General features: G+C 44.5%; 1 protein-coding gene across 2 annotated transcripts in view; it reads left to right on the plus strand.

The window, feature by feature from the left end:
* Positions 1 to 7965: 7965 nt before the first annotated feature.
* The window catches only part of CLSPN (claspin), a 94850-nt gene continuing 88367 nt past the window's right edge, over positions 7966 to 14448 (plus strand). For both annotated transcript variants that reach the window (XM_073562949.1, XM_073562953.1), the window contains exon 1: positions 7966 to 8149. In XM_073562949.1, the coding sequence (XP_073419050.1) occupies positions 8126 to 8149 (24 nt within the window). In that variant the 5' untranslated portion in view covers positions 7966 to 8125. The remainder of the gene's footprint in view (positions 8150 to 14448) is intronic.

The raw sequence follows: 14448 nt of genomic DNA on the forward strand, positions 1-14448 counted from the left end.
ATAAGTCTAGAAATTTAGAAATAATAACAGAAGAGTTAGTAGCAGACTAAAAATTAGATCTTTGAGTGTAGTGTGGGCTCTTCGGATGCTTCCGGATTATCAACGACCAAAGGGGCGGCAAATTTTTCGACCGCCCCGGGCGCCACAAACAGTTGCTACGCCACTGCTCTCTTCCCTTCACAAAGCCAACCTGATCCGGAGAGACAAGTGCGTCCAGAACCAGGCTGATCCTCGCGGCCAATATTTTTGCAAATATTTTTAGATCATTATTCAGCAGTGAAATCGGTCTATAATTACTGCACAACTCGGGATCTCTACCCTCTTTATGTATTAATGTAATGTGTGCTTCCAATGTTTGTCTCTCAAAAGTTTCGCCCTTCAAAATATCGTTGCACAACTTTAACAAGTGAGGACCCAATGTCTCCCAGAAAGTCTTGTAGTAGGACGTCGACAGCCCATCCAGACCCGGGCTCTTGCCCGTAGGGCAACTCGACAGGGTGGATTGGAGTTCCCCGATAGAGAAGGGAGCCGCCAGCTCCTGTTGCTGAGTTTCAGATAAAATTGGGAGTTTTAAATTATGTAGGAATTCTTGTATATTAATTCGCCTTTTTTCCAATTGTTCTACACTCTCTCCCGGTCTTAAGTTATACAGGGTTGAATAATATTCTTTAAAGGCGGCGGCTATTCCGTCCGGGTTTGTGATTTTGAGCGTTTAACCTTGTAAATAAGGGATTTGGCTTTACGTTTTTTGATCATGGTTGTCATAAACTTTGTCATTTTATCTCCATGTGCAAATACTCTGTGTTTCCATCTGGTGTAGATTTTTATCGATTCTATGTTTAGTAAGTCTCTAAGAGATTGTCTCCTCTGAGCAAGTAGGTTTAAAGTGTTGGGATCTAGAGTTGTCTTATGGTCTCTTTCCAATGTTTGAATCTCTTTATGTAGTGTCTCCATGTCCTCTTTTCTGTTTTTGTTCCTATGCGAAGCCATAGAGATAAATTCGCCTCTGATTACGGCCTTGTGAGCCTCCCAGATAGTTGAAAATTTGATATTCTCACCAAGGTTGATCTCAAAGAACTCCTTGATTTTCTTTTTTATTTTATCTCTGGAAGGCTCGTCCGCAATCAGAGTTTCATTCAATCTCCAAGGGTTATTTTTTGGTCTATGGCCTATCATAAGTTTGATCAGTAATATGGAGTGATCTGAATGGACGCTCGAAATAATTTGTGAATCCTTTAGACATGCAGACACTTGGAATGGGATGAATAGATAGTCTATTCTGCTGTAGGACGACTGTGCCTGCGAAAAATGGGAAAAGTCGCGTACCGTTGGATTTAGGAATCTCCAAGTGTTGATCAATTGATGTAGATGTAAGGTTGTTCGAATGCGTGTTAATTCGTATTTTGAAATGGTAGACTTCCCGGTAGAGGAGTCTATTAGTGGCTCAAGAGGGACATTCATATCCCCCCCCCAAAATCAAAGTGCCCTCTATAAATTGGCTCGTCTCTCTCATAATTTTAGAGAACCATGTATCTTGTTTTATGTTGGGGCATAAACATAACCCAACGTGACCAGTTTGTGTGCTAAAATCCCTTTAATGAAAATGTTTCTGCCATCTTTATCGTGGAGCTGATCACAATACTGAAAGGGTGTGTCTTTTGCAAGAGCGATTGCCACTCCCCTTCCCTTCCTAGAAGAGGAAAAGGAGTGAAACCATGTGTTATAGTAGTGTCTTTTGAAGCTCGGGGTTTTGTCCTGGATGAAGTCGGTCTCTTGCAGAAGTGCAATGTCAGTCCCTAATTTCTTAAGATGTGCCAGTACCTGTGTTCTTTTAACTGGAGCGTTCAGACCTCTTACGTTGTATGACGTTATTGTTGTCTCTCGCATTTGGTTAGCCATGTCAGGTGAATAGGTATCGGGGCTCGGAATGAGGTTGCGGATGAGTCACCGACAGACAGGGGAGAAGTTGTGAAAGGAAAGAAAGAAAGGTAAAAAACAAGGGCGTTAACGTGTAATTAACAACAGCAAGGGCTTGTTGCCCTAGCTTATCAACTTCCTTTGAATTCAACAGAATTGCAAATGCCATTATAACAACCATCGGGGAAATGGTGGAATGTAGCATAGCTAAATTATCTTATTGTTCCATATGAAGGCGGGATAGTCCTCACGGATTATCTAAGAGGATGCGTGTCCGGATATTCCAGGAACAAAAGTTATCCATTCAATCCGTGGAGAGGTTTTGTCTCCCTGCTTGTCTTCTTCTGTTCCTTCATTCTTTGGAGTTGCCTGTGTTTTTCCATGGTTCTTGTGATGTCAGGTCTGGGAGGCTAAACTCGGTGCGGGCAAGGCGAAGATCCGGTATCTGGTCTAGTTGAATGTCCAACTCTGTGCACACCTTAGCGACGTCAGAGGATGACTTGACAGTAAATCCCCTGCCGTCTGCCGTGATGAAGAGGCCAAATGGAAAAAGCCAACGAAACAGAAATTGTCTTTGTTTGAGAGCATCTGTAAACGGCTTCAGTAGAAATCTTTTGGACAGGGTTGATGGCGCCAGGTCCTGAAAGACCCGGATTTTAGAGCCTTTATATTCCAGGGTTCCAAGCGACCTTGCCTTCCTGAGGATCTTTTCTTTCATGCAAAAATCCAAAATTCTGCAAATGACATCCCTTGGGAATTCCGACTGCTTGGGCTTGGGTTTTAACGCCCTATGTGCTCTCTCAAGGACTAGCGTCTTTCCCTCCTCTGGGTCTAACATAGGTAGAAAAAGATCATGAAGAATGGATGGCACATCCTCCCGATCTGAGGCTTCCGGGACACCTCAAATCCTGAGATTGTTTCTTCTGTTTCTATTCTCGTTATCCTCCATCGCAGTTTAGAGGGAATTTATATGATCTTGTTGCAGAAGACCAGATTTCAGGTCCCCAGTGAAGGCAGACAATTTTGAATGTGCTTCTTCCAGCTCCTCCACCCTGCCCCCTATCTGCTGGATCTCTTTTTTTTAGTTGTAGATAAGTCTTTTGCCAAAGGATCCAGAGCAGAGGATAAAATACTTCTAATGAAACTTCTGGAGATTGGTTCATCTGAGTCCGAAAAATCAGAAGGATCCTTTTGCAAATCTTCTGTCTCTTGATCATCGTCTGCCTCTTTAGGTTGCGATGAGACGTGCTTAGGGCCACTTTGTTTTGTAAGAAATTTTTCCATCTTTTTGGCTATTTGTGGGCCACTGTTGGCATTAGCATCAGATGGTTTTCCAATCTTGACCATAGTACTTTTCCGTTAATCGACACCAGAACTACAGTGCGTTACACCGCTGAGAGTTGTAGGCGGAAATTGGTGCGAACCGATGTAGGGTCGTATGGCAGAATATGGGCTGAAAAGAAGAGGCCTCCCGACTGGTATTTTTCAAATGACCACTAGATGGGGATCACGTGCTATTTTATTCATGCATTTTTCACAATATCATCCAGTGGAACCTTGTACTGTATATAACCATATTGGAATGATAGGAAACAGAATTTTCTTATTAGTTGTTTAACTGAATTTATCGGCAGTGAGCACTCTTTTATGAAATAGGGAGCATCTTCGCATTATCCCGCCAGGACTTCCTCTCTCGCAATCAACACGGAACTACTGTACATTCCCCGGTGGGCCACATGACAATTTTTAGATCATGGCAGCAGAAGATCAGGCGACTCTCTCTGACAGGTCTCACTTATCTCAGCAATAAGAAACTGTCAGCACAGCGCAGACTTCAGTGAAAACAGGAGCTATATATTTATGCTGAAGGTGGCCCGACAGAATCACCACCGTCAGAATTTTCTAATGAGGGGAGGGGGAGACAGGGGAAAGTAGTGATCGCGTGTCCATTAGGCTGTATGGAGCCTGACCTCGGCCTTTACTTCCCACTGCCTAATCAGAGGAAAGTTTCTCCCTCCTAACTCTCCCCTCACCCACCTCCCGAGGGCTCCTTCTCTGACCTCTTCTCCCTGGAACCTCTGGAATGGCCTGTGAAACTGTGCCTGTGTCTGGGGGCGGCTCGTGCTACAGCAGCAGGGGATGAGCACTGGGCCTCCTGGAGGGGAATTCCGGCCGCGCGTTTCCCGACACCCGCCGGCTTCAGCTCTCCTGATCTTCCTCTCCTCCACTTCTCAGGGCTCCTCTTTCTCGCCCCCGCTCATATCACAAGCGGTCGGTGCTTTTTCCGCTGCTCCTTACTGTGAGTGTGAGTGGTCAGCAGCCAGCCGCAGAGAGATCCAGCCTTCAGGGTCCTCTGTATGCCTCACGCTCCTCCATCTCCCGCGTGTCTCTGTTATCTCCCTTCTCTGGTGGGAGGAAGGGCTTCTGGACTCGCAATAAAGGCAACCTCTTGTGAGGTTTGATGGACTTTGTGGCTCCGGGGGCGTTTTTCTTAAATCCCGGGGCTCACGGTGGTGGATCGCTTCAGATGAAGCAGGAGCTCCTTGTAATGTGTCCTGCTCCCACAGCGGCCATCTTGGATCCTCCCGAAGATGGGTTTTTCTATTGGACTTATTTTTCTATTTTTTATTCAAGGACTACGTTTACTGCAAGTATGGACTTGATTTCTGCATTATGTTGCATTATTTTCTTCTTTCCTCTCATTGCAGGTTTCATGACATCGAGTGACAGAGTCGACTCCTTTCGTCGCATAAGGACTTATGAAATCTGACGATTTCAGACGGGGAGTGTTGTGTCCCACAAATGGGAACAACCTGTAATGTATATTCTCTGTGTTGTTTTTTCCTGCAATCAGCAAAATTCCCTGTTGTTGCTAGGTAGAATTAGACTGTGTGAAGATTGTCCCTATGTCTCTTCCGTAGTTGAGCTCTGTATTAGGTTGCTCCTCCCTTCTTCAATTTAGCCCACAGCAGCCATTACTCAAGACGCATGTGTACTCCCTTGTACAGATTACTCCTTTTTACCTAATGTTCATTGTAACTGATACAAGATCTTGGAAGAAAACAGCATAGTTTCTCCTGGTCTTTCTACGGTGGAGTTAACCTATCTACGGATGCCTGGTGGTGTGAGTACGAGTTATACAATTATCTAAGAAGCTGATAGTTAGAATGCTTGGGTTTTGCAGCCATCAGGAAGAGGCAGAATATTAATCCTTTTTTTATTGATAGTTTGGGTGATTCTGAATGCGGCGATACCAAATATGTGTATGTTTTTATTATAGTTTTATTTTGAATGGGGCGAAATGGGGGTGATTTGAACATTTATTTTTTTTACTTTTTTCAATATTTTTAAAAACTTTTTCTTTTTTTTACTTTTGGCATGCAAGAAGCTGCCACAACCTGATCGGTTCTGCTACATAGAGGCGATGATCACATCACCTCTATGCAGTAGAATTACTCACTTGCTATGAGCGACGACCACTGGGTGGCGCTCACAGCAAGCCGACAGTGACAACCATAGAGGTCTCCAGGAGACCTCAGGTTGTCATGCCTACGAAATGGTGACCCGCGATCACGTGATGGGGTTACCGATGCATGGATTTCCGGCCCGATGGCCGGAAATGCAAGTTAAATGTCGCTGTCACTGTTTGACAGCGGCATTTAACAGGTTAATAGCTGCGGGTGGATCACGATTCCACCCTCGGCTATTCTGGGCACGTCAGCTGTTCAAAACAGCTGACATGTCCCGGGAAAGATGTGGGCTCACTGCTGGAGCCCACATCAAAGGGAGGGAGTCCGACATTGGCATACTATTATACCTGACATCGGAAAGGGGTTAAGCAATGACTCCAGCAGCAGTCCACTCCTTGTGAATCTCCCCCAATTTTTTGAACGGCCTTTTCTTAACAATCCTTTCAAGGCTGCAGTTATCCTGTTTGCTTGTGCACCTTTTTCTACCATACTTTTTCCTTCCACTCAACTTTCCATTACTATGCTTGGATACAGCACTCTGTGAACAGCCAGATTCTTTAGCAATGACCTTTTGTCGCTTACCCTCCTTGTGGAGAGTGTCAATGACTGCCTTCTGGACATCTGTCAAGTAAGCAGTCTTCCCCATGATTGTAGAGCCTACAGAAACAGACTAAGGGACCTTTTTATATTTTTAAATACTTAGGAAGCCTTTCAGGTTTTTTTTTGCTAATTCTTCTAATTTACTGAGATGACTTTTGGGTTTTCATTTGTTGTAAGCCATAATCATCAACAACAACAGTAATAAACACTTGAAATATATCACTCTGTTTATAATGACTCTATATAAAATATGAGTTTCACTTTTTGTATTGAAAAGCTGAAATAAATTAACTTTTTGATGTTATTTTAATTTTGTGAAAAGCACCTGTAGTATGATGGTCTTCACTGGACCATATGTATAGTATGATGGCCCCAGTTCTTCTCATATATATAGTAGTATATGGAATGATGATCCTATAGCCCCAATACATGATAGTCCCCAAAGCTCTGTATTATACATTGAGGACCCCAGAGCTCCCTATATATAGTAAAATGGCTACATAGCCCCTATATGCAATATGATGTCCCCACTGCCCCTATATATAGTATGATGGGCCCACTGCCCCTACATTTAGTATGATGGTCCCCACAGCCCCCTATATATAGTATGAAGGTCCTCACTGCCCCATATATATAGTATGATGGTCCCCAGTGCCCCCTACATATAATATGAAGGTCCCCACTGCCCCAGATATACAGTAGGTATGGAAAATATTCAGACCCCTTTACATTTTTCACTCTTTGTCTCATTGCAGCCATTTGCCACAATTCTGTCTCTGAGGTTCTTGGCCAGTTCCTTTGACCTCAAAATTCTCATTTGGTCTGACATGCACTGTGAGGTGTTATATAGACAGGTGTGTGTCTTTACAAATCAAGTCCTATCAGTTTAATTACACACAACTGGACTCCAATGGAGTAGAACCATCTCAAGGAGGATCACAAGGAAATGTACAGCATGTGACTTACATATGAGTGTCTGAGTAAAGGGTCTGAATACTTATATTTCAGTTTTTCTTTTTTAATTTGCAAAAATTTCTACATTTCTGTTCTTTTTCAGTCAAGATGGGGTGCAGAGTGTACATTAATGAGAAAAAAATCAACTTTTTTGAATTTAACAAATGGCTGCAATGAAACAAAATTTAAAATTTTAAAGGAGTATGAATACTTTCTGTACCCACTATACATTATGACCGTCAGTGCTGCTCTTTTATGGTGACTGTCGGTTGCGCTCTTTTATGATGACCGTTGGTTGTTCTCTTTTATGACTGTCGGTTGCGCTCTGTTATGATGACTGCTGGTTGCGCTCTGTTATGAAGACTGTCGGTTGCGTGCTTTTACGCGTCTCCCCATGAAGCTCCGCCCACTCTTCAAAAACATGGGTGTTGAAACAGAGCAGATGAGAGTAGGCCTGCGTAGGAGCCACCACACGAAGCAAGGAAGAGGACGACATCTCATGAAGATGGGAAGCACCGGACCCGGACCTGCAACGCCCATCTGACCAGACCGCCCCTGGGTGACTATAATAAAACTTGTTTTTCTTATCTTTCAGGTTAGGTCGGGGGCTTATCTACAGCATTACAGAACGCTGTAGATAAGCCCTGAATGGTGATGGCCGCAGCTTATATGCAAGAAATGAGGTGACAGATTCCCTTTAAAAAGCCAGCTGAGACCACTAGAATGGAGTCTGTGAGGAGCCATTTCTCCGCTCCATCCTAGTGGTTTCAGTAATAAATTGTCTACACTGGAGTTGTTCCTGTGAGGTCCTCACTCCTGCAGCTCCGCCGAGTCCGCTCACCTCAGCACTGAGCTGTCTAGTCTACAGAGGAAGTTCCGGTCACGGTGAGAACCGCAAAAAATCAACTCCACTGTAGACGCCTCCCTATTGGGCGACCACAGAGTCGCTGCCCAAACACGTCACACATCAACAATCAGGAACATCTGTCGCCTTTGTGGTGATGACTGATTACGTCAGCACCTTTCGCCTTCCGATTTGGTGTAGCCGCAGCACACAGCTGGTTACGTTATCCTGCAGCCCTGAGCGCATTGGTGGATCAGCTCTATGCCCCGCCCATCATTCGGGGCGCGAATTCCGAGGCGGCTGCAGGCGGTATTGGCGGGAGCTGTCACCGGAGAGCGCGATGGCCGCCAGCTCGGAGCCTCAGGTGAGTTACACCGGTGCTTTCGCTTGCCGCCATTTATTATCGTGCACTGGACAAGTGCGGTCTGTGCACGGCCGTATACACAGCAATGTGGGTCTGAAGCTTGATAATAATATACTTTGTGTGTATATACATATGTCACACTCTATATATATATATATATATAATAACTGATTCCCGTATAGCCTTGCATACATGCATATACCTACCGACACACACACACACACACACACACACACACACACACACACACACACACACACACACACACACACACACACACACACACACACACACGTATATACCTACCTACAGATACATCGGTCACGTGCTATATACACACGTATATACCTACCTACAGATACATCGGTCACGTGCTATATACACACGTGTATATATACCTACCTACAGGTACATCGGTCACATGCTATATACACACGTATATACCTACCTACAGATACATCGGTCACGTGCTATATACACACGTATATACCTACCTACAGATACATCGGTCACGTGCTATATACACACGTATATACCTACCTACAGGTACATCGGTCACGTGCTATATACACACGTATATACCTACCTACAGGTACATCGGTCACGTGCTATATACACACGTATATACCTACCTACAGATACATCGGTCACGTGCTATATACACACGTATATACCTACCTACAGATACATCGGTCACGTGCTATATACACACGTATATACCTACCTACAGATACATCGGTCACGTGCTATATACACACGTGTATATATACCTACCTACAGGTACATCGGTCACATGCTATATACACACGTATATACCTACCTACAGGTACATCGGTCACATGCTATATACACACGTATATACCTACCTACAGATACATCGGTCACATGCTATATACACACGTATATACCTACCTACAGATACATCGGTCACGTGCTATATACACACGTGTATATATACCTACCTACAGGTACATCGGTCACGTGCTATATACACACGTATATACCTACCTACAGGTACATCGGTCACATGCTATATACACACGTATATACCTACCTACAGGTACATCGGTCACATGCTATATACACACGTATATACCTACCTACAGGTACATCGGTCACATGCTATATACACGCGTATATACCTACCTACAGATACATCGGTCACATGCTATATACACACGTATATACCTACCTACAGGTACATCGGTCACGTGCTATATACACACGTGTATATATACCTACCTACAGGTACATCGGTCACGTGCTATATACACACGTATATACCTACCTACAGATACATTGGTCACGTGCTATATACACACGTATATACCTACCTACAGGTACATTGGTCACATGCTATATACACACGTATATACCTACCTACAGGTACATCGGTCACATGCTATATACACACGTATATACCTACCTACAGGTACATCGGTCACATGCTATATACACACACGTATATACCTACCTACAGGTACATTGGTCACGTGCTATATACCTACTTACAGGTACATCGGTCACGTGCTGTATACACCACAACCTAATGTTGGTGCATGTAGTCACATTGCCACCCCCAAGTAACCGTGACCAGCAAATAATCCCAATGTTCCTGTTTTGTGACTTTCTTGTGACATTTGCAGCAAATGTGCTGCGACCCTGCTCATTAACAATTTACTCTATGTTGATGTAGGGGTAAGGGGGCTGCCGTGTCACTCTATGCAGACTCCCCATGCCATTCTGTGCCACCCCAACCTTGGAGACATAGAAGGGTTGATAACTGGGGGAAACATGCAGCACCCCATGCCATTCAGTGCATGCTTCCCCAGCCATTGTGACCAAGAAGTGTTCATAACCAGGAGCTTCATGCAGCCCCCCATGTGCTATTCTTTGCAGTTCCAACCATCCTGACATAGAAGGGTTCCTAATGGGCCTCATTTTGCCCCCCCCGTTGTGCTCTTTGTAGTCCCCCTTGCCATTCTATTCAGCCTCAAACATTGGGACACAGGAGATTTCATAATTGCGAAGGGGGGCACATGCAGCCCCCACCCATATGCCAATCTATGCCGCCCAACCCATCATGTCAAAGAAAGGTTTATAACTGGGGTCCACATGCAGGCCCCTCGTGCCATTCTGTGCAACCCCAGCTATTGTGTCATATAAAGGTTCATAACCAGGGGCCACATGCAGGCCCCCCCCAAGCCATTATATGCAGCCCCAAGCATTGTGACACAGAAATTCTTGTCTGTGTGTGGCTGCTCACATAAAGTTTCTGTTAGGACTGGTGGCACCAAGGTGCAGGTATTAGGAGGCATTAGTAGTGCACTGAGTCACCATCTCTGGACCTCCATACATTCGGAGAATGGAGCCTCTTCATCTGTTTGACAGGAGGAACTGAGAGAGGGTATGTCCACACAACGTCTTGTTCAAATCCAACATAAAAACATTTCTGTGCACACGGTCAGTCTTTTGTTACTTTTTTTTTTTTTTTAAAGGGAACCTATTAGCAGGATTGTGCACAGTAAGGCTGGGCGCACATAGCGTTAATGCAGTCTGTTCAACACATAATGTCAACGGACAGCATCAACACTACTCCCCTAACGCGATCGCGTTATGTGATCCTGCTAGCGCAGATGCTCCATCTGAGCTAGCAGTGACGGACCTCCTGACGCTGCAGACCGCGTCCGAGAGTCCGTCATAGAATGACGGCACATCGCTAACACATGCCGATTATGACGTGTTAGCGATGCGCTCGTCTATAACATAACAAAATGTGACAGACATGTACGAATAACATGAATTAGGATTCTAATCCAGTATGAACAAATAAATTGTTAACATGTGCAAAGATGGACGTATAGTCAAGATCAATTGTTTCAAAATATGTATAAGGTGGGGGGGGGGGGGGGAGGAAAAGCAACAAAGCAATTGACACAGATGGTAGAGAAGAAAAATACAACATTTTATTAAATGGAGAAGAAGATAAAAATGGTTGCAAATTACATGAGTCTTAATAAACCCTCACAGACAAGGGCAGACAGGGTCCAAAAAAGCAAGTCAGACATCAGCAAACAATGGCCTGTAAAAATCCACAACAACACCCCATCAATATGGTAGTAATAAAAGCATAATTGCCCATAGAGATACATGGGGAGTATACAAAGCACTAATAAGGACAAAAATGAAGTCATAGTGGTTCAAAATCAGATAAGTTGCCTTGAATGGCAGTATTCAAAGTCTGACAGCAGAGGACCTGCCTGCAGCCCTGACCCCTACATACGTTTCGGATGAATGCTCCTTCATCAGGGTGTCGCTCGTCTATAACAGTCTATGGGTGCGTTAACACATCCGTTACATAACGTTAATGCCGCTATGTAACGGATGCGTTTAGCACACCCCCCTAACACAATATGAACCCAGCATAACCTACACACAGTCAGGTTGTCGCCGCTATACTGGTTACAATGATACCTTGGTTGATGAAATCCGTCTTGTGGTTGTTGTGTAATCTTTATTTTCAGTTTTGAGTTAATGATATGCCTGTACTTTGGGGCGGCCCGGAGGGGGGTCTTCATGTGGTGCTCTGCTTACATGTTCATCTGTATGGTTTCTGACAGATCACTGATCCCCCACTGACCTGCCCCCTAGTTAGTTTACATAATGAATAAATGTACATACTTATCTACACGAGTTTTTCAGGACATTTTTTTTGTGCTGAAATGCCCTCCTCGGCTTATACATGAGTCATTGTCAAAGAAATCCGGCGCAGGAGGGGAAGAGTCACACAGGCAGGAGCCGGAGGCTGCGGTTGTAACTGCAGGGTGCCACCATCTTGGCCCAGGCTCCGTGAGCTGAAGGGACAGCAATGACAGGATTCGGTGTGACGAGGAAGAAGTGACTTGTAGTGCGTACATGCAGCGCGGACACTGAGCGGCTTCACCGGAGCCAGTGACTGGGTACTGACCTAGACCCGTGTGACGAGAGGAGACCTTCCACAGCCCATCCTCCTGCTCCGGAGAGTAGTTTGCGTTCTCGCTGCGACATGGGGACCCCACTCTCCCGGCTGCTGCTGCTTCTCTCTCTGCCCTCCGGCTGGTGACCGGCGCCGCTGTCTCCCGCCTCTTGTAGTCAGCGCTACCACTGTCTGTGTGGATCTTTCCACAGCCATGCGGTCTGCCACCAAGCTGGCCTTCGCCATCATCCTGATCTCCTGCTCCTTCAGTAAGAGGAGACCCAGGGCTTGTGCGGGAGCTCTTTTGGGCAACAAGCAGTGTGCAGGGGCATGTAATCTGTGGTGTACTGTGTGTAACCCTCTTCATACAGGAGTATTTGATCTATATACTGTGTGTAACCCTCTGTATACAGGAGTATATGATCTATATACTGTTGTATATACTGTGGGGTGTAACCAGCTGTATACTGTGTGTAATCCTCTGTGTACAGGACTATATGATTTGTATACTGCTCTGTATATACTGTGTGTAATCCTCTGTATACAGGAGTATATGATATATATATAATGATACTGTATATACTGTGCGGTAGAATCAGCTGTATGCTGTGTATAACTTTCTGCATACTACTCTGTATACGGGGGGGCATGCATACAAGGATAGGGACGGGGGGAGCCATGAATACCAGGACAGGGATGAGGGGACAATACATACCCGGCTTATACACGAGTCAATAAACTTACCCAGATTTCAGTGGCAAAATTAGGTGCCTCGGCTTATACTTGGGTCGGCTTATACTCGAGTATATTGTACTTAAAAAACAAAACAAAACAAAAAAAAAAAACATTCTACAGGCAGGTGCCAGCCGTGACACCTGCTCTGCAGCATAATCACATGTTTAATGTCCCAATAATAAATCTGCTTTACGTTTTCATGAGGAGTATAAAAAAAAAATCAATTTTAAAATTCCACTTGCCACACCTGCACAGTAGCAGCTATTGGTGTATATAGAGGTGATTGGATAGCTGCTATTGTGCAGGTACTGGCGACACCATCTTGCTAGAGAAGAAGAAAAATTTCCTCCATGTTGGCATCGCCTGTGCAGTAGCAGCTATTTACGATAACCGATATCTACTATTGTGCAGGCACTAGCGCTGCCATCTTACAAGAGGACTTGTTTTTTTTTTTTAATACTCCTCAGGAGAACACCAAACACATTTATTAACAACACAGTAAACATGCGACCATGCTGCAGAGTAGGTGTCATGGCCGGCACCTGAATGCAGAAGTGTTTTTTTTTTTTTTGTTATTTTTTTCACTATGTACATATATTCATTATGTAAACTAGGTGGCAGGTCACTGAATACCTAACCAGAGCCCCACATGACGACCCCCCCCCTCCAGGCCGCCCTGGAGCACTAGCATACCATTAACATAAAACTGAAAATAAAGATAAAACTACAACCACAAACCGGATTTCTCATCAATCAAGGTATCATTTTATTCAGTTTAACGTCGCCGACCTGACACTGTCTGTAGGTTACTGAGCACAATCCAGCTGACAAGTTCCCTTTAATTGCTTTGCTGTGAAGTGGTTAAAATTAGTAGCATGTTTCTCCTTCATGTGGCTACTGTTAGGAAATTGCTCAATTGTTTAAATTTATATAAAAGGTTGCTGGCGGTGCAGCCACCGCATAAACAATGGGAATGCCTAGTGAGGCCACTTCAGTAAAAAGACCACAGTCTTTTTCTTGAAACGGCTTCACCCAGGGAAACCTTGGCTGCTCCGCCAGTGTCTTATCACACCTTGTGCGCATACCCTTTGATGTGGCCATTTATGCATGTGAATCTCTCTATTGTAGTTTATGGGAGTTGTGAAATTCTAAATTGTTACTGTACCTCCCAGGATCCTTAATATGGAAAGCCGTTGGTATGCATAGTCTGCCCTGTGCAGTGGTATGTGCAGGTTCCGCTTTCAGGACTGCCTATCAGATCTTTATTGCTTATTCTTTTTGTTATGCCATAAATGTTGCAGATTGTGCTACCGCTTTAAGGCCAAATTCAATTATCGGTGTGTCGCAGTCAGGCTACGGACCGCGGCTAACAGATTGGTTGCTGGTCTTCTGACCCGTTCTTGACAAAGCCTTACTCACAGCCTGCCAGTGAATCATAAACTGTAACACACCGATGTGTGACTGCAACAGAAGGTTTATTGTGGAATGGTTTATTATAATTATTGGAAGTGGTTTATGATGGGGTCTTGACCATAAATTGTTGTGAACCCCTGGTCTTTGCTTAGAATACTAGTTCTGTCAGTAAATGGATACTTTGGCTCTGCACGCA

The sequence above is a fragment of the Dendrobates tinctorius genome, unplaced genomic scaffold (assembly GCF_039654945.1).
Source record: "Dendrobates tinctorius isolate UK_male_01 unplaced genomic scaffold, ASM3965494v1 ptg000015l, whole genome shotgun sequence".
Taxonomy (NCBI): Eukaryota; Metazoa; Chordata; class Amphibia; order Anura; family Dendrobatidae; genus Dendrobates; species Dendrobates tinctorius.